The sequence below is a fragment of the Suncus etruscus genome, chromosome 14 (genome assembly GCF_024139225.1).
Source record: "Suncus etruscus isolate mSunEtr1 chromosome 14, mSunEtr1.pri.cur, whole genome shotgun sequence".
Classification (NCBI taxonomy): domain Eukaryota; kingdom Metazoa; phylum Chordata; class Mammalia; order Eulipotyphla; family Soricidae; genus Suncus; species Suncus etruscus.
In genome coordinates this window covers 68,690,184-68,711,074 of record NC_064861.1, presented here as the reverse complement: position 1 = coordinate 68,711,074, position 20,891 = coordinate 68,690,184, and the positions used below count along the sequence as shown (strand labels likewise).

The following is a 20,891-nucleotide window of genomic DNA, read 5'->3' as shown; positions in this document are numbered from 1 at the left end:
AATAGCTCCTGGCAGGTACGGGGGACCATATGGGACACCGGGATTCGAACCAACCACTTTTGGTCCTCGATCGGCTGCTTGCAAGGCAAACGCCGCTGTGCTATCTCTCCGGGCCCTCGCCTTGTTTTTTTACAAAGTGTGCAGAGAACCAATCCTTGGAGATTCCTGTGAAAGACTGCATGGAGGTGATTTATCACAGCACACTAAGTAACGATGAAAGGCTGCAGACTTGGGGCCAGAGAGCTAGCATAGTGGCAGGGCATTTGCCTTGCAAGCAGCCGACCCAAGACCAACGGTGGTTCAAATCCTGGCATCCCATATGGTCCCCAGTGCCTGCCAGGAGCAATTTCTGAACAGAGAACCAGGAGTAACCCGAGTGCCGCCGGGTGAGGCCCAAAAAGCTTTAAAAAAAAAAAAAAAAGATATATATATATATATATATAAATAAAAAAGCTCTGAGAACCCATGTAAAGAGCAACAGGGCATATACTGTTAAATGAAAAGGCAATGTATGAGAGTATGCAATGTTTTCTTCTGTATAAGAAAGAGTAATGGCCAGGGAACTCAACAGAGGAGCACTTGCCTTGTTCGTAGAAACCCTGGGTTAGATTCCCAGGGAAGAATAAGAAACCAATAATTTGGGCCAGAGAGAGCAGTGGTAGGGCATTTGCCTTGCATGCAGCTGATTCAGGATGGACAGTGGTTCGAATCCCAGCATCCCATATGGTCCCAAGCCTGCCAGGAGCGATTTCTGAGCGCAGAACCAGGAGTAACCCCAGAGTGCCACCGGGTGTGACCCCCTCCAAAAAAAAAAAGCCAGTAATTTTTTTCCCATCAGGCAGAGGTTAGAGTATGGAGAAAGCAGAACTTCTCTATGTAGACCTTATTGTGGTCTTAACATCTAAAAATGTAACTTATTAAACACTTAAAAAATGATGGAAACAATTCTCTGCACCACCCCCATACACCTAAACCCTTCTTTGTTTTGTTTGGTTTGGTTTTTGGGCCACACTCAGGGATTACTCCTAGCTCTGCGCTTTGACATCACTTCTGGCAGACTCAGAGTACCATATGGGATGCCAGAGATCAAATCCAGGTCTATCTCGGGTCAGTGGCATGCAAAGCAAATGCCCTACCAATGTACTATATCATTCCAGCCCTGAAACCCTTCTCCTATCCTACTTCAATGACCCATCCAAACAAGGGCAAATAAAGGACATGATGACACCGCAAGGCCTTTATAAGAGGAAATTTTATTGTTAATTATTTACTTTAATAGTTTCAGAAAGGAACAGATTAGTTCAGTCCAACATGATTGGCAGTTGGCAAAAATCTAGTGAAGCAAGTATTCTGATTGCAAAGGATTTAATTTGGATGCTTTGAATACTCAGCCATCTAACACTTCAAACATAATCCAGCGTTACATGTCGCTCTCCCTCCCTCCCTGTGACAATGTACCCACCTCACGTCCATACGGATATCCCTTCATTAGGTCTGACTCCCAGAGGGACAAGTGTCCTGGGGAAGGCAGCCGTGAGGACAGTGCACAAAAGAGAAAAACTCAAAATAAAACTCTGTATGATAATTTACTAGTCTAAGGAAACAAAACCTTCCAATAATATATTAAAGAACTAAATCCAGTTACAAACTCGCTAACAGGTCTATGTGAAGAGGTTCCGGAAGGTAACAAAGCGGCGGCTATTTACATGACGCATGGCGGGGTTGGGGCACCCTGTCCGGCCCAACGGGGCTCTCAGAAGCCACCGAACGTGTTCTCTCCGCTGTAGGCCACGTACAAGAAGCCATCTTCATCTTTTTCCTTCTCATAAAGCTGCCCCATCGTTAGGCTGGAAGGAGGAACAAACACAGGCTGAGGACAGGGTAGGCAGAACGGAGGAGGAGCAGAATGGAAAGCAGGGAATGGGTACTCAGCCGCCTGCACTCGTGGGCCGTGGAAGGATTAAGGTGCATTCGGCTTCTGGGAATCAATCTGCGGGCACATCTCCCTCCTCCTGCCTCAGGGTCATAGCATCTGCAACACCTTCCAACCAAGGGCTTTTTCCAAGTCAATTCAATGAGGAAACTAAGCTGCCATCCCAGTGTTGGCAAAGGAGCCCACAGGGGCCCACACACTCCTCCTTCAGGCTGCCTCAGGGAGGCATGAACACAAGCACAAGCAAGGGAAGTGGACCTGGACCCATGTGTAAGCTTCACTCCAAAACACTACGTGTCACTTAAGGGAAGTTATTTTCTTCACATGAAATACCCCCCCCCCCCAAAAAAAAGCCATTGCTTTGCATGGGGGATCAGAAGAGGCCCGGCCCAACCTTCCTAAGAAAGCTCCACAAATAGCTCCTGTCAAAGTAAATGTGTAGGAGGGAAGAGTCTGCCCGAACCAAACTGCAGCAGAGACGGAGCAGAACTAATGTCATGGAACTGAGCTGAACCAGCTCTGGGGGAAGACAGGGAGTACAGTGAATGCACGCCTGGGCCACAGAGGAGATGAGGAGCATGGTGCATGCAGACCTGAGAAGGAAGCTTCAAGGTGCTACAGGAGTATGGCCTGTCCATACACCACTGGGCTCTGCCCATGCAGGTCCCAAAAGACCAAGAAACACAGAGGCATGGGGCTGACGGAACTAGGCTACAAGCAAACTGCATTGGGGCTGCTGCTCAGCTCTTAAGGACTGCGGGGGGAGAGGGGACGCGCAGGCAGCCACAATTCTCCCGTTCCCAGTCCTGCTCCTCAGCAGGCCCTTATGGGAAGGTGAGATGATGAGGCAACGAGCTGGGGGTGGAGGTTGGCTGGCTGAGATGGTCCAGCCCAGCAGGGGACCAAGAGCGGCTCAAGTTCCCTGGGCTCTCAGCACAGTCCAACACAGGCTAAGTCAGCTGCAAACACTCCCGTGTGAGTGGGGACAGGCTGCGAAGGTGTCACATTTACAAGACTTCGAAGAAAGGCAGATTTAAAGAGAACAAAGTATGAGGCCAGAGAGATGGCATGGAGGTAAGGTGTTTGCCTTGCATGCAGAAGGACGGTGGTTCGAACCCCAGCATCCCATATGGTCCTCCAAGTCTACCAGGAGTGATTTCTGAGCATAGAGCCAAAAATAACTCCTGAGCGCTGCCAAGTATGACCCAAAAACCATAAAAAAAAAAAAAAAAAAAAGAGCAAAGTACCTGACTTGATCAGGCACTGACATTTCATATAGAGCACGTGAGTAAAGTAAAATAATCTCACCTTTCTCCTCCACTGTAATGAAGCTACTAGAAAACTTTCCAGTTACTACTGAGACACAGTTGCTTGGACACTAGTGGTCTTGGGGGCCAGTGCATAGCAGGAGGGTCCCCAGTCTCAAGAGCCACTTGGAGTGGAGGTTGGGGGTCTCAGCATGGGGTACATGAAAAGCAGGGCAGATTCTGAGGTCAAACCAGGTATTTTTCCTTTGACTGGGGGGGGGGGGGGTCAAAGCTAAAGGTGCATGGGGGACCACACAGCCAGTGGCAGAACCAGGTCCCTATATGTGAGTCTGTAAATGCCTGCTGGGCCAGCTTCCAGCCCAGCATGTTTGTTTTACTGTGTTAAAGAATAGCAGTAGGCATGTGGCGCAGAGTACACATTTCTCATTTATATGAGCCTAGGTTCAAGCCCTGGCCAGAAAATAAACAAACAAACAAACAAAAAGCCAAAGATGATTGATTCCATAAAGGAGCGGACTGACAGGGCATGCAGATGGATTGAGGAGCCATCAGAGAGCTGAGTCTGTCCACTCCTTCCACACTGGACCGCCCAGCATAGCTCCTCAGAATGTGGAAGGGAGTAAGCTGCAACAATGGGTGCATGTGCAGGGGTCCTGGAAGAGACCCACTCACCACAGCACCTCTTCATTACCCAGGGGTGCTGGTTAATGAGCTGGAGCCACTAGACTCTGGATGGGGATGGGGATGGGGATAGCCAGGATCCTCCTGGAGCAGGGCGGCTCCCAGGCTCAGGTTTCTCACTGCTGTCTCAAGATTCGTCATCTTCTAAGTAAAACTTGGATTTATCTGTTTACCCAATGCCTGAGACATTAGAGGCTTATCCCTTCAAAAATAACCTAATTAGAACATCAAAGTTAAGTGCTCCTTAGACAGGCTCTGCCAATCATTAGGGGACAGGCACCGTCCTCCATAGTGCAGACAAGAAGGGGCGAGATCATTCACCCAGAACGTGGGTGCCTGGGCAGCCTTGCTTGGATGCCAGTTCCCAGAACCTTCTGAAGATGCCCTTCCTTCCAACAATGCTGCACCCTTGCAGCAACACTATGGCAGGTTGCATTTAGGGTTTGGTAGATTAAGCCTGATCCCCAAGAGAGACCAACACCACTGGCCTCTCTCACAGATGTGGGAGGCTATGTCTGAGGGTTCATTTCACCATGTGTGTCACCCAACAACTAGAGTGGCCAGCAGAACTTGGTGTGTTCTCAGACTCTTCAGTCAAGGAACTTGAAAATCAACACTACATATACTGCCGGCAGCTACAAACACCATTCAGCAGGCTGTGACGAACCCGAATTTCAAGGTTTCCCTGGAGGCCATGAAAGGGGCATCTGACAGGAAGATCTGAACGAAATCAACCCTTGGGAACTGGAATCAGAACTAGACCACAAACACAGGCTCAACACATCTTTAAAGGTGACTGCTAGGACAGTGGGACCAACGTGCAGAGGAGACACAGAAGCCACCTGTCCTGCTGGATCCTGAATGAGGTGGACCATCCCTCAGAGTTGCCCAGTGTTCAGCAGCCACTGCCAGGTTTTCTGGACATGGCAGGGGCTCTGATGTCCACACACTGGATCACATCTGAGACCTGCACTCATACAAGAATGCAACCAGACACAGGACGCTGCCATCTTCAGAGCAGAGGCTGGCAGAGGACTAGGGAGCTCCTACAGCAAATCCTCTCATTGGAGCCAGAACATCAAGTACATTGAAATGAATCTCAACTGGCCCCTAAGATTCAGGCACTTTTTGTTGTGGTTATTGTTGTTTTTGGTATTTAGGTCACACTTAGTGGTGCTGGGGGCTAATCCCTTGCTCAGAGTTTGGGGGGAGTACCCAGCAGTGCTCAGCAGACATAGTAATGCTGGGGATTAAGCCAAGTTGCCTGCGAGCGCTCTGCTCGCTGAACCATCTCTCTGGTCTGTTCCTTAAAACCTAAAACCCAACCCTCCATTCAGATCCAGACAAATCCTCTTTTCCTCACCACAGTCAAGAAGCCTTTCAGAGGGGGACACAGCCAGGAGGAGGTAACAGCGATGGGCAAGTATCAGTCAAGCCACACGACTCCCAAGGAATGGGGGCTCACCGAGGGCAAGTGCAGGAGGCCGTGCAGCTATCTGACCACTGCATGCCAGACCACCCTCTGCTGGGGATCACACCCTGTCCTGACCGTGGGGTGCAATCTGAAGGCCAAGGCTGTACTCAAGGACAGACACCTCAGTCTAAGTTAAGCAGCGAAGGACATGGAGGATCTAAAACCACTGGATGCTCCCTTTATCAAAGTTTTATTTGGTACAGACACACTCCTACAGATGCAATCAGCCTGTTCTTAGGCATCCCAAAATTGAGACATTATCTCAAGCAGCACAGTGTGCTACCAGTTAAATATCTTGAGAGTTAATAATGCACTCACATGTCTAAGTTTTTTCTTTTTTGAGCCATGCCCAGCAGTGCTCAGGGTTTACTCCTGGCTCTGTGCTCTGGGATCAACCCTGGTGAACTTGATGGACCATATGGGAAGCTGAGGATTGAAATCAGGGTCAGCTGAGTGCAAGGCAAACACTCCCCACTGTACTATTACTGACCCCATTCACCTTTGTATTTTACACAGGATTATCAAGACTGTTCTAAAAACAAGGACCAAGGGGGCCGGAGAGATAGCACAGCGGTGTTTGCCTTGCAAGCAGCCGATCCAGGACCTAAGATGGTTGGTTCGAAACCTGGCATCCCATATGGTCCCCCCCCCCCCCCCCCCGTGACAGCCAGGAGCTATTTCTGAGCAGATAGCCAAGAGTAACCCCTGAGCACCACTGGGTGTAGCCCCAAAACAAAAAACAACAACAAAAAAAGGAGGACCAAGAAAAAAATAAAAAACTGGTGCCACCACAAACACACTTTTCCCCTCTCATAGCCTGTTAGCACAGGACAGTTTCCCTTTCATTTTTGGCCAAACTGCTGACAGAGGCACCAATCCCTGAATTTAATTTTTTTTTTTTTGGGGGGGGGGTCACACCTGGCAGTTATCAGGCATTACTCCTGGCTCTAAGCTCAGAAATCACTCCTGGCAGGCTCAGGGGACCATATGGGATGCCAGGATTCGAACCACAGTCCTGCATGGAAGGCAAACACCTTACCTCCATGCTACCTCTCCGGCCCTGAACTTAACTTTTTTTTTTTTTTTTTTTGGTTTTTGGGCCACACCCTGCGGTGCTCAGGGGTTACTCCTGGCTGTCTGCTCAGAAATAGCTCCTGGCAGGCATGGGGGACCATATGGGACACCGGGTTTCAAACCAATCACCTTTTTGTCCTGGATCTCACCTTTTGTCCTGGATCGGCTGCTTGCAAGGCAAATGCAGCTGTGCTATCTCTCCAGGCCCCGAACTTAACTTTCTAATGTTAAACCAGAAAAGGCAAATGGGAGTCTTCCCATCTACTGTAAAAAACACGAACTAGTCAAACAGAAAGCTGCCTCTATTTCCAGAATCTACCTTTCTAACTAAACCCTGATTAGGACACTTGCCCAGTGATGATTGCACCACACCCTGTGTAGGCGGAGTAAGTGAAGGAGGTCATGGCAGATCAGTCTGGTTGCTAACCCTAAAGGCCTGGATTCCTGCTGCAGGTACAGGGGGAAGGTCAGGGGAAGCTCCAAGCTTCCCAGAGGAGACAGCAAAGAGCTGATTAAAAAAAAAAAAAGACTAAACTAACAGCCTCAGAAGCCAGAGTGGCAGAGTCCCTGGGACAGTTAAACTACCATCTATCGGGGCCGGGAAGGTGGCGCTAGAGATAAGGTGTCTGCCTTGTAAGCGCTACCAAGGAACGGACCGCGGTTCGATCCCCCGGCGTCCCATATGGTCCCCCCAAGCCAGGGGCGATTTCTGAGCACATAGCCAGGAGTAACCCCTGAGCATCAAACGGGTGTGGCCCAAAAACCAAAAAAAAAAAAAAAAAAAAAAAAAACTACCATCTATCAAAAAAAGGCCCAGGGAGTCACCAGACTGGGTGAAGAACAAATTTGGGTTTCTTGGCCACACTTAGCAGTGTGGTGCTGAGAATATTCTAGCCTCAGTGCTTAGGGTCACACCAGGCTTCCCTCAAAGTGCACAGCTGTAGAGTTCTTGAAAGTACCTCCAAAACTCAGAGATTTGTCTTTAAGATTAACCCTGGGGCCAGCGAGGTGGTTTAACCCCTAGTCCCGGAGAGATAGCATGGAGGTAAGGCGTTTGCCTTGCATGCAAAAGGACAGTGGTTCGAATCCTGGCATCCCACATGGTCCCCCGAGCCTGCCAGGAGCGATTTTTTTTTTTTTTTTTTTTGGTTTTTGGGCCACACCCTGTGACGCTCAGGGGTTACTCCTGGCTATGCGCTCAGAAGTTGCTCCTGGCTTCTTGGGGGACCATATGGGACGCCGGGGGATCGAACGGCGGTCCGTCCTAGGCTAGCGCAGGCAAGGCAGGCACCTTACCTCCAGCGCCACTGCCCGGCCCCATCCAGGAGCGATTTTTGAGCATAGAGCCAGGAGTAACTCCTGAGCGCTGCTGGATGTGACCCAAAAAACCAAAAATAAATAAATAAATAAAAGATTAATCCCTTTCAGGAAACAGAGAGATAGCACAGTGGTAAGGCATTTGCCTTGCATGCAGCATATCCCATTTGGTCCCTCTCCCTGCCAGGGGGCAATTTCTAAGTGTAGAGCAGGGGTCGCAAACTCACAGCCCACAGGCCGTTTGCGGCCCTCCGTACATTTTGTGGCCTTCAAATATCGCAGTATTCGCGATTATTCACTTACCGAATAATCGCAATAAAAAAATCGCATTAGTAAGAAAAAAATCGCATTAAACATTTGCATACCCCAAGCAGTTCCGGTCCAGGTATGCAAATGTTTACTGCGATTTTTTGCAATATTTTTTCTCACTAATGTGATTTTTTATTTTTGCGAATATTCGGTATGCGAAATCCCCCGACTTTGCCTCCTGCGGCCCCCAGGTAAATTGAGTTTGAGACCCCTGTTGTAGAGCCAGGAGTAACCCCTGAGGGCCACTGGGTGTGGCAAAAAAGCAATCAATCAGTAAACAAAGTTAAAAAAAAAAAAAAAAAAACCAACTCTCGGGGCCAGATAGCATGGAGATAGGGCATTTGCCTTGCATGAAGAAGGAAGGTGGTTCGAATCCTGGCATCCCATATGGTCCCCCAAGCCTTCCAGGAACAATTTCTGAGCGTAGAGCCAGGAGTAAACCCTGAGCAACCCAAAAATTTAAAAAAAAAAGGGGGGGGGGCGGAGAGATAGCACAGCGGCGTTTGCCTTGCAAGCAGCCGATCCAGGACGAAAGGTGGTTGGTTCGAAATCCTGGTGTCCCTTATGGTCCCCCGTGCCTGCCAGGAGCTATTTCTGAGCAGACAGCCAGGAGTGACCCCTGAGCACTGCCAGGTGTGGCCCAAAAACCAAAAAAAAAAAAAAAAAAAAACTCTCTTCAGGTGCCATAGCAAAAGCACAGCAGGGAAGCAGGTAGGATATTTGCCTTGCTCTTAGAATAACCAGGTTTGATCCTCTCAGCAGCCCATATGGTTCCCTGAGCCAGGAGCAATTTCTGAGCGCAGAGCCAGGAATAACCCATGAGTGTTGATGGGTGTGGCCTCAAAACAAAAAGAATAACCACTTCCTGCCCCTGCACTAGTTATGGGGCAGTAAGACAGTAACTGGGCCAAACACAGGCCTGCTTAGCCTCTCCAATCACAGCTGATCTATGCCTCAGGCCCAACTCTGGGACAGTAAATGACTCTGGAGTAGTGTCTGGTGCCCTAAGAATCGATTCCTGTCCATTTCCAATCCTATTTCTAGCTCAGGAATAATGGAGGGGGTGGGGGATTTGCCCACACCAGGACCTGCAGCCATTTAACTGCAGGTTAAATAAACTCAGGCATCAGAGCACCTGGAATGCCCCAGCAGCACCTTGCATTTCCTTCAACACCAGAGGGGAGAGGAAGTACATTCTGGGCTAATGCGGAGCCATCTACTTCCTGCCCTACCACTGCAGAAATGTGCAGTGACCCCGGGCACTAGGGCTTCCTTCAAGATGAGCTGCCATGGCAGTGTGATCACCTCAGGCAACACCTCAGCTTTAGAACCAAGGTACACAGTAAACCTAAAGCAGTTTCCTCTCTCCTCGGGCAAAAAATTGCCTGCTGGAAGAGCCTCCTTGTCTCTCTTCCAAGCACTGGAGGTAGACACGGTGGAAAACAGAAGTCCATATGCCCTTCCTTTGTAGGACAAAAACTTGGGGACTCTTCTGCTGCTTTCAAGGATTTTCAAAAGGAACAGCATGATCACAAGGAGCTGGTACCCAGGACTCCTAAAATGTATTTCAGGGGTCCAAAGATAGTATACCAAGGAAGGCCTTGCTTGCAGCTGGCTCAGGTTTCATGCCCAGTGCAGCCAGAAGCAATCCCTGAGCTAGGAGTGAAGTCTGAGCACAGCTGGGTGTGGCCCAGAAAGCAAAAGCAAAAACAAACAACAAAACAAAGCTTAGCCTTGAGAAGCACTACTTCTGAGGTGTAACCCATGAGACTTAATCTGGGTGACTGGAATGAGCAGCAGCCAGCAACTCACACTCGGGAAGGGGCCACCTTTGGCAAGAGGCCTAGAAGTGCACAGACAATAACGGGAAAGGACTGACCAGGAATGTAGATGCCGCAAGTTCATTTTCCTCAGCACAGGGGGAACTAATGCAGGGCTGTTCACCACAGCAGAGAACTGTAAAACCTCTGCCAGAAACAGGCCCTGAATCTTCCCAAGGACTCTCCCAGGCAGCACCACCAGAGCGAGGGGTTGGTTGCTCTGCCATTCAGATTGGGAAGTTCCTGGGGGTGGTGTCAGTCTGTAAAGAGACTTCAGTTTTCCTTACCCATTTTACCAGACCGACCATGACCTGGATCTGAGTTTTTCACAATGATGTGAATCTGAGTTTGGGGAGACTATCTGAGTGAGCCTGTACAGAGAGGATTCCTCTCAATTTTTATTATGGAAGGGCCCACACCCGGTAGCGCTCAGGGGTTATTCCTGGCTCTACAATCTGAAACTGCTTCTGTTAGGCTCAGGAGACCATATGGGACGCCGGAGATTGAAGGCAAATGCCCTGCCCACTGTGCTATTGCTCTAGCCCCAAAGAGCTGGCTTCTGTTCTACTGGCTTCTGTTCTACTCGGGTCTTAGGTCTTAGGTCTAAGTCAGACTTCAGCTACAGTAAAGAATTCTTGGGAGCTGGGGCGGGGAGAAAAAAAAAGAATGCTTGGGAATCTGAAGTTAAGAGTTCACCTGGATTTTACTTTACTCTAGGGAGGGAAAGTTCAGGATTTTATTATGTTTTTTGTTTTGTTTTGTTTTTTAAGCCACACTCAGTGGTGCTCAGTGGTTACTCCTGGCTCTGTGCTCAGAAATCACTCCTGGCAGGCTGGGAGACCACATGGGATGCTGGAAATCAAATCCAGGGTCTGTGCTGGGTCAGCTGCGTGCAAGGCAAATGCCCTGTCGCTGTGCTATAGCTCCGTCCCCTTTTTCCTCTGTTTTCTTTTCTTTTTTTTTTTTTTTGGTTTTTGGGCCACACCCGTTTGAAGCTCAGGGGTTACTCCTGGCTATGTGCTCAGAAATCACCCCTGGCTTGGGGGGACCATATGGGACACCGGGGGATCGAACCGCGGTCCATCCACTTGCAAGGCAGACACCTAACCTGTAGCGCCACCTTCCCGGCCCCTCCTCTGTTTTCTTTTTTCTTTTCTTTTTTTTTTTTTTTTGGTTTTTGGGCCACACCCAGTAACGCTCAGGGGTTACTCCTGGCTATGCGCTCAGAAGTCGCTCCTGGCTTGGGGGACCATATGGGACGCCGGGGGATCGAACCGCGGTCCGTCCAAGGCTAGCGCAGGCAAGGCAGGCACCTTACCTCTTGCGCCACCACCCGGCCCCTCCTCTGTTTTCTTAACATTAATTCCCATATACTCTAGACCAGTGGTCCTCAAAGTATGGCCCGCGGGCCACACATTGTATTTGTTCCCATTTGTCTCTTCACTTCAAAATAAGATATATGCAGTATGCATTGGAATTTGTTCAAATTTTTTGTTTTTACTATAGTCCGGCCTCAACGGTCTGAGGGAAAGTGAACTGGGCCCCTGTTTAAAAAGTTTGAGGACCACTGCTCTAGACCATTCTCCCATTCCTGGAACTCCTGACAACAGCAGGAAATTCAAAGTCAGACGTCTGTCTACTCAGGACCATGAAGCCTTTTCTGGCCTCCCAGTTCAAAATTCTGTATGCAGCCAGCAGAAGGGCAAGACAGAATAGTGCCGATTTCTCACCTGGACTGTGGAACTGTCTTATCCACAAACAGGAAGATGGCCTTTTCCGAAGGAAGCTGGATCCTTTTCCTGATGATCCACATGAACTGAGCCACAGTAATGTCAGATGGAACCAGATACTTCCGTTTGTCAATGTCCACAATCTGAGAGCCCGACACCTTCTCCACAATCACCTGGGGACGCAAAGAGAGGTCAGAACCAAGGCCTGGGCCGCCTGCAGTCCATAGCCAGTGTACAGTATGGGCAAGGGGGTAAGAAACCGCCTATCAGGAGCAAGTGTGCCCCAGGCTCACAGAACTAGACTCTGGAGCAGCACTTCTGCACTGAGAACCAAATGACCCTCCAGTGTGTTCCCAGGACATTCTCAGGAGGCCTCAAATGAAAAGTGCATAAAATCAGGGGGCCAGAGATTGAAATTAGGGGGTCAACTACAGGGGAGAGGATTAACAAAGATCAGAAAGAGGCCATAACTGGAAAGAGTTTAGGAATCAGTGCTCCAGAGGTTAAGAGCCCATACAAGGATAGGAGAGAGCTCAACAGCAAGGACACTTGCCTTGCATACAGCCAACCCAGGTTCAATTCCGCACATCCCACATCCCTCCAGGAGTTAATTCCTGAGGAAACTAGGAGTAACTCCTGAGCATCATCCTGTGTGGCCCCCAAAACAAACACAAACACACACACACACCAATATAAATGAGTTACAGGGAATTGGTAAGTGCTTTTTTGTGGTCAGTGATTCTATTTCTCATTCCTGATCTCAGCCCTTATTACAAAGCTTTCCCCCATGCTGTCCAACAGTCTCAAGAATAGATAACGAGAGGTCGGAGCAATAGTACAGCGAGGAGGGCATTTGCCTTGCATGCGGTTGACCTGGGCTCAATCCCCAGCATCCCACATAGTCCCCAGAACACCACCAGGAGTGATTCCTGAGTGTAGAGTCAAACACACAAAAACAAACATTAAAAAAAAAAAAAAAAAAAGAATTCTGGGGCCAGAGAGATAGCACGGAGGTAAGGTGTTTGCCTTTCATGCAGAAGGACAGTGGTTCGAATCCCGGCATCCCATATGGTCCCCTGTGCCTGCTGGGGGCGATTTCAGAACATAGAGCCAGGAGTAACCCCTGTGACCCAAAACCAAAAATAAACAAAAAAAAAAAAAAAATAAAGAATTTGGGGCCGGAGAGATAGCACAGCGGTGTTTGCATTGCAAGCATCCAATCCAGGACCCAAGGTGGCTGGTTCAAATCCAAGTGTTCCATATGGTCCCCCGTGCCTGCCAGGAGCTATTTCTGAGCAGATAGCCAAGAGTACCGCTGAGCACTGCTGGGTGTGACCCAAAAACTAACTAAATAAATCATGAGGATTTCAACTCCACCCTGGAACTCCAGGACCCCGGCAGGAGTCACCCTTCAGTCTGCAGGGGAATCACCATCTCAAGGAAACACCTGGAGACCAGAACTACAATCTGTTTTTGTTTTTGTTTGGTTTTTGGGCCACACCCATCAGTGCTCAGGAGTTACTCCAGGCTCTACGCTCAGAAATCGCCCCTGGCAGGCACCATATGGGATGCCGCCGGGACTAAGAATCACTGTCCCTGTATGAAAGGCAAACGCTCTACTTCCATGCTATCTCTCCGGCCCCCAGAACTACAATCTAATGGAGTGACTGGCACTCCTGGCCTGGAACCAAAAGCACCCATTTGGCCTGTTGCTGTTCTCAGAACTAGATCTCAAATCTTTCGTCCCTCCTGCTGGGTCTCCAAAGTAATTTTTCACAAACCAAGAGGCTGTAACAACAGGACTAGACATCCTCTAAAAGTCAGTAACAGAAAGCAGCTCCCCTCCCACGGAAGACAACCACGACTATGTTTACTACTGATTAAGGGGGGGGGGGGACCCTACACAGGAGAAGGGGATGTTAGCAACAGCTCCCACCGAGGGATTTCTTTAGATTAGGAGAGGCACAGGAGAGATGATGTTCCAAGTTCAAGACCCATGTCAGGGGGACACTTAAGAACCACTCTGCCAAGAGCCGAGCCATCATTCTCCTCCACCCTGGGTTCCCCAAAAGTGGCAGTAGACTGAGTGTGACCTGTTGCCCGGCCTAGAACATCGTCCTTACATAATTGGCCAGGGAGCGCTGGAGAGGCTGCTGGCCTAGATCGGCAGCTTCAGCACTGGGGCCTCCTGAACAGCACCAGCCAGAGCCCCTCGACTGGACCAGGACGTTCCTTGGGGTGTGTGTGTGTGTGTGTGTGTAGTGGGGGGGACCCTACCCAATCCAACCCAACCAGGGCCACTGTGTGGCGACTGCTGACCACGGAGGCAGCACGCACAAACCCACCCGTGGCAAAAGGGGGCCTGCACCCGACCCCCAAGGGAGCTGGGGAGGGACAGGCAGGTGAAGGAGGGGGGCGGGGAGCCCCGACACTTGCTTACCGGAACCCGATCGGGGTACTTCGCTCGGATCTTCGCGGATTCCACGATTCTGTGTTCTGGGAGAGAGGAGACACACGGCGCTGACGGGGTCGTTTTGGGGGGCGCCCTCCGCTTGCCTGCCCGCACCCCACTACATCCCAATTCCTACTCCCAGACCAGGGCCCTCTTCTGGGCGTCCGGATCCCGTGTCCCTCCGGCTCCGGGCAGGGTGCGCGGAGGATGGCTCTGGATCCTGGGGGCGGCGGTGACCGTGGCCCAGCTTGGCGTCCCGGCCCGACCCGACCCGACCCGACCCGGCCCAGCTCAGGCCGCCCGAGTGGGGGAGGGGGCCCAGCCGCCGCCCGGGTCCCGGTGCGAGCGCTCTCACCCAGCGAGTGGTCCTCCTTGAACATCCACTTCATGGCGGCGGCGGCGGGGAAGGGACGCAGCCGGCCCGGGGAGAGCCGCGGAGCTCAGCGCACCGACCACAACAACAACAACGACGGCAGCGGCGGCGGCGGCGGCGGCGGAGGAGGCGACCGGGAGTACACGGCGGGCGGGACTTCCGGCGCCGGAGCCTAGCAACGGACGGGGGCGGGGCTTCCCGCGCCTGCGCAGTTGGCCGGGGCGGGGCCTAACGCGGAAGCGCTGCCCTCCCTGCCTCCGAGGCCGGAGACCCGGGCTCTGTCTGTCTAGGGAGCGTCGTAGTGCTGGTGGAGGGAGGCGGCTTCTAGGGGTGATGGGGGTGAGGGTGATGGGAAAAAGAATTTAGGGCCTGCACAAGAAGAGGACTTGAGGAGGAGGAGGTCAGGTTAGGGGAGCGGAGGATTAGGCGGAGAAACGTGAATGAGAAAAAAGGAGTGTTCTGATGGATGTTGTTGAGGGTGGTGAGGGTTGGACGGTGGAGCCCAGAATCGGGGTGCTCCTAGGGCATGCAGTCCTTTGAAGCGTGGTATTTAGGATCATTTGGATGTCCTGCAGCAAGGATGCTAAGATCCAGAGGCTAAGTTTAAGCAGATTCTGTCATCTCCTTTTATTCATGAATGAGTGCTAGAAGAAGCATCTAAGTAAAAGTAGCCCAAATGTTCTCTTGGAGGAGGGTATCACCTCTCCTGATCATGAGGAACTCCTTAGCCTTAACTGGCACAGGAGTTAAAGAGTTAAGACACCACCACCCACCTTAATGGTTGGTCATGACAGCAGCTAACCAGGCTCAATGGGTTGGGCTCCTTGGTTCAGCAGCCCCAAGCTGATCCTGTTTGAGAGTGTGTGTCACCTGCCAGGACTCATGTTTTGACAATCCCAGTGATGTCATTTATTTCTTTCCAGCAGTCATAAGAGGTGTGAGCTCCAGGTCACCTTCTGTTTACCAGCTGGTGATGCTGAGACCAGAATATTTACTCAGGCACATGACCTGGGCCACGTGCTTTTGATGCCTCTGTCCTTTAGGTTTCAACATCATTTTTCATCATTTCCTCCAAATGAAATTCCTGAAGGATGCTGTGGATGCCTGTTTCGCTCTGAAAGTATCTTTGTCATTTTAAACTTGTGGGTCTCTGGGCAATCATTGTAGGTTTTGTTGTTGTTGTGGAGGTGGTGGTGATTATTTGTGCCACTAGGGATCACACCCAGGGTCTCAGACAGAGAGGTGAGGCATGCACTCCCAAGAGCTAAACCCCAGGGTTCTGCTTGTTTGTTTGTAATGAAATGAAAAAGTTTTCAGTTTTCTACTTTAACATGATTGTGATCGTTTACCAGAGGAACTGTTCTAAGGGTTAAGGAGAAACTGAATGGTAGAGACAATAGAGTTGCTCTTATTGACTTTGCATGTTAGTGGGAAAGCCAAAGAAATATGTTAGGTGTCATATTAGAAAAATAAAGTAGGGCCCATTCCCTCAGTGATGGTGGGACTTATGCTAATTAGGGTCAAGTGTTTTGTAAATTTTCTACAGGAAGGAGCCAGAGTAGACTAGGGGAGTATAGAGTGTCAGATGGAGATCAAAGGGCTATAGAACAAAACTATTTTGAACTTTGAACTCTACTTGAAGAATTTGTTTATTTGGGGCTGGAGAGATAGCATGGAGGTAGGGTGTTTGTCTTGCATGCAGAAGGACGGTGGTTCAAATCCCGGCATACCATATGGTCCCCCAAGCCTGCCAGGAGCGATTTCTGAGTGTAGAGCCAGGAGTAACCCCTGAGTGCTGCTGGGTATGACCAAAAAAACAAAACCAACAAACAAAAGAACTTGTTTATTTGTATATGTGTGTGTTTTATCACACCCAACAATACTTTGAGGCTACTTCAGGCTCTGTACTCTTGAGTTACTCCAATCGCTACTGGGGGGTGGGGTTCATAGGCAATGTGGGGATATTGAAGCCAGGCTTCCCACATCTGTTCATCTTGTTGAGCTCTCCAGCATCAGGTGTTGTATTAATTATTGATTATATAGTCCTTGAGGTACATGGATAGAAAGAGGATGGTGAGGCCTTTCAGCGCCTGCAGCCCTACAGTGGATCTATAGGTATCAGGGTGATGGTGAAGAAAGGATCCACAGCAGTCAGGTCTCAGGAGACATGAAGTTTTTCCTTCTTTTTTTTGTTTTTTGTTTTTTGTTTGTCTGTTTTTGGGTCACACCTGGCAGCGCTCAAGGGTTACTCCTGGCTCTGTGCTCAGAAATCGCTAGTGGCAGGCTCAGGGGACTATATGGGATGCCAGGATTTGAACCACTGTCCTTCTGCATGAAAGGCAAACGCCCTATCTCCATGCTATCTCTCCGGCCCCATGAAGTTTTATTAATAAGGCCCTAACTACCATGTGCATATCTCACATGGCTTCTAAGCTAATCAGCCTCTCTGCACCCAACCTGTCTCTCTCCATCCTGCATCTTTCTTGAGGAGCCTCTCTCTGACTCTACCCCCTTAAATTACCAATCACAGACCCCTCCCAGCTATGAAAGGGTCTCCCTCTCCAGGTGAGATAGGCAGGAAGTTGGGGAAGGGTAACACTGGGAACTTTGAATTTTATGGAGAATGAGATGTCAGTGGAGGGACTTGGAGAAATTGTATTGGGGGGGGGGGATGGAGAGATAGCATGGAGGTAAGGGATTTTCCTTGCATGCAGAAGGATGGTGGTTCAAATCCCAGCATCCCATATGGTCCCCCAAGCCTGCCAGGAGCAATTTCTGAGCATGGAGTCAGGAGTAACCCCTGAGCGCTTCCGGGTGTGACCCAAAATCAAAAACAAACAAACAAAAAAGAAGAGTTTGATTTTAAGGGCTTGAAAGTTACTACAGTGGGTAAAGCCCTTGCCTTAGGGTCAGAGCAATAGCACAGTGGGGAAAGCATTTACCTTGCACTCTACCAACCGGGCATCCCATATGATCCCCAAGCCTGCCATGAGTGATTTCAAATACAGAGCCAGGAGTAACCCCTGAGTGTCGCCAGGTGTGCTCAAACAAACAAACAAAAAAGTACTTGCCTTGGGTCAGAGTTGTGGCCCAAGCAGTAGGGCATTTGTCTTGCACAAGCTAACCTAGGATGGACTGAAGTTAAATCCCCCAGGGGTTTCATATGGTCCTCCAAGCCAGGAGCGATTTCTGAGCGAATAGCCAGGAGTAACCCCTAAGCGTCACTAGGTGTGGCCCAAAAAAACAAAACAAATAAAAAAAAAGTACTTGCCCTGCATGTGGAGGGCCCAGGTTTAATTCCCTGTCCCTCACAGGTTCCCCTGAGCTCTGACAGAAGTGATCCCTCAACACTAAGCCAGGAATAAACCCTGACCATACTTTGTATATCCCCCCAAAAAAGCAGGGGCAGATAGTACCACAGAAAGAGAGCTTGTCTTGCAAGCAGCCAATCCATGTTCAATCCCCAGAACCTCATATGGTCCCCCATTAACCACCAGGAGTGATTTCTGAGTGCAGTAAGTATTGAGTATTGCTGAGTGTGGCTCCAAAACAAACCAAAAATAAAAGTTCAATTTGGGGTATATTTAGTCTGAGATATCCAAGAGCTACATCCAAGGGAAGATGCAGAATAAGCGAATGGTCTGTGCATCTCAAGTGCAGAAGAGAAACTCTTAGAGCTCTTGAATCATATGAGATCAACTAGAGTAAGTGAAAAATGAAAAACTTAATTTTCAAGTGGATTTTCATTTTGTTTGATTTTTATTTGTTATTGGACACAGTTAGTGGCATTCAGGGGTTGTTACCCGCCTTGCTCAGGGACCCTGCTTTGCCTGAGATTAAGTTATCTCTCTGGTTCTCCAAATCAGCTTAAAAACTGAAAAAAAAAAAAACAAAAAACTGAAGATGGTAATTTTCATCTGATAGTGAGTCAATGCAAGATTCAGGAAATGTACCAGAGAGCTACTTCCCTTACACAATTGATCAGTGCAGCCCAGAGCAAGGGCAGCCCAGTGCACAGAAAACAGCTTAGCACACTTTTTCAGGGAAAGAGTCAACCTCCCAGGCACCCAAAAACTTCAAGGATGGTCAATGTATGTCTTTTATTATTATCTCCTGCTTTTAGTTTCTTTGTTTTGGGTCCTACCCGGTAGTCCTCAAGGTTTACTCTGGGCTTTGCACTCATGGGTCACTCCTAGAGGAGCACAGGGACTATATGGGGAGCCTGGGGTCAAACTCTGGTGAGTCACATACAAGGCAACTGCCCTATCAACTGTACTATTTATACTATCCCAAATTTCATTTTTCTTTTTGTTGTTCTTGGTTTGATTTTCGCCACACTCAGCACCACTCAGTGCTTACCCTTAGCTTTGCCCTCAGAAAACTATATAGAGTGCTGAGGACTGAACCCAGGTTGTGTGCAGGACAAGTACCCCACCTGGTATGTCATTCCCTGCATTCTAACATCTTTCTCTACTTCACCATTATTTCTTTTTTTCTGGGGGTGGAGGAAGAGGGTACATGGCCACACCCAGTGTTGTTCAGGAATTACTCCTACACCATATACTGTGCAGAGGATTAAACTGTCATCTCTGTGATAAAAGCAGTGTGGAGCAGTCCTGGATTTGCACAGGCTCATGAGAAACTGGCTACCAATCATGAAATTCAAAGTTGCAATGAAGCTCAAGGTTCTCGGGAGTGAACACAGAAAGGACTCCAGAACAGGATAGGAGTGGTATTAGAGAGATACGTACCCTTCCTTGGACCATTGTCTAGGCTGGTTTCTCTACTCTCTTCACAGCTGTACTAGCTTGGTGCTCTAACAACGATGTTTATTTCTTAACTGCCACCCTGAGTTAAAATGCCTTGGCATCTCCAGATAGGATTTTCAGAGAAGTTCCTGTCCTTGTATTAATCTGTCCTGCAACCCGGAACATAGCTCATGGTAGTTTTTGGGGTGTGCCTTTTGGAAGTTGCAGATTCTGCTAGTAGCTCAGAGGCCTTGGGGGATGTTGATACTTTCTTTGCCCACAATGGTTGTTTATATTTTTTAGCAGAAAAATATTGTTGCATCCTTCTCCACCATGGCCTATGAAGAATTTTTAGCAGTATCACTGACTAAGGAGTTATTTGCAGGGCACACTAGGTTTTTAAAACACTGAATCACAATGAGATACAAAGTTTTTCCTAATTGAGTTTCAGTTCTACAATGTTGGAGCATTGGTCTCTTCACCAGGGTACACTGGATTTTATAAAAATGAATCACAGTGGGGCCAGCGAGGTGGCAGTAGAGGTAAGGTGTCTGTCTTGCAAGCGCTAGCCAAGGAAGGACCGCGGTTCGATCCCCTCGGCATCCCATATGGTCCCCCCAACTCAGGGGCAATTTCTGAGTGCTTAGCCAGGAGTAACTCCTGAGCATCAAATGGGTGTGGTCTGAAAAACCAAAAAAAAAAAAAAAAGAATCACAGTAAGATAATTGTTTGAGTTTCAGACCTACTATGGTGAAACAACAGTCCTTTCAGGGCACACTATATTTTAGTACTGAGGACACATTGGGGTGTTCAGTGCTTCCTCCTGGCTCTGTGCTCAGGCATCACTCTTGACAGGCTCAGGTGCCAAATGTGGTGCCAGAGATAGGACCCAATTTGGCTGCGTGCAATCCAACTGCCCTGCCCACTGTATATTTTACACCTTCCCCCCCCCACACACTGTACTTTTTCTTTCTTTTTCTTTTATTTGGAGGGGGTCACACCTGGCAGCGCTCAGGGGTTACTCCTGGCTCTACACTCAGAAATCACTCCTGGCAGGCTCGGGGGACCATATGGGATGCCAGGATTTGAACCATTGTCCTTCTGCATACAAGGCAAATGCCCTACCTCCATGCTATCTCTCCAGCCCCCCTGTACTTTTTTACTCTAACCCCAATCCACTAGATTTTTTTTTTTTTTTTGGTTTTTGGGTCACACCCAGCAGGCTCAAGGGTTACTCCGGGCTCCACGCCCAGAAATCGCCCCTGGCAGGCACAGGGGACCATATGGGATGCCAGGATTCAAACCACCATCCTTCTGCATGAAAGGCAAACGCCCTACCTCCATGCTATCTCTCTGGCCCCAGTCCACTAGATTTTAAGGCAGCAGAGTGATAAAACTAGTCTGTTAGCTTTTTTTTGGGGGGGGGGCACACCCATTTGATACTCAGGGGTTATACTCCTGGGTATGGGCTCAGAAATCGCTTCTGGCTTGGGGGGACCATATGGGATGCTGGGGGATCGAACCACAGTCCATCCTAGGCTAGTGCTTGCAAGGCAGACACCAACGCTCCAGCTCCTGTTGTTATTTTTTGGGTTTTTTTTTTGTTTTGGTTTGGTTTTTTGGTTTTTTGGTTTTTGGGTCACACCCGGCAGTGTTCAGGGGTTACTCCTGGCTCTATGCTCAGAAATCGCCCCTGGCAGGCACAGGGAACC

General features: G+C 49.3%; 1 protein-coding gene across 1 annotated transcript; it reads right to left on the bottom strand.

Annotated features, from left to right (window-relative positions):
- Positions 1–1,234: 1,234 nt before the first annotated feature.
- GABARAPL2 (GABA type A receptor associated protein like 2) lies at positions 1,235–14,589 on the bottom strand. Its single transcript, XM_049786483.1, has 4 exons — positions 14,414–14,589; positions 14,047–14,102; positions 11,607–11,779; positions 1,235–1,847 (listed from the first exon to the last, which is right to left on the bottom strand). The coding sequence occupies exons 1-4, from the start codon at positions 14,445–14,447 to the stop codon at positions 1,754–1,756; spliced, it is 357 nt and encodes a 118-aa protein (XP_049642440.1). The 5' UTR covers positions 14,448–14,589; the 3' UTR covers positions 1,235–1,753.
- Positions 14,590–20,891: the final 6,302 nt, after the last annotated feature.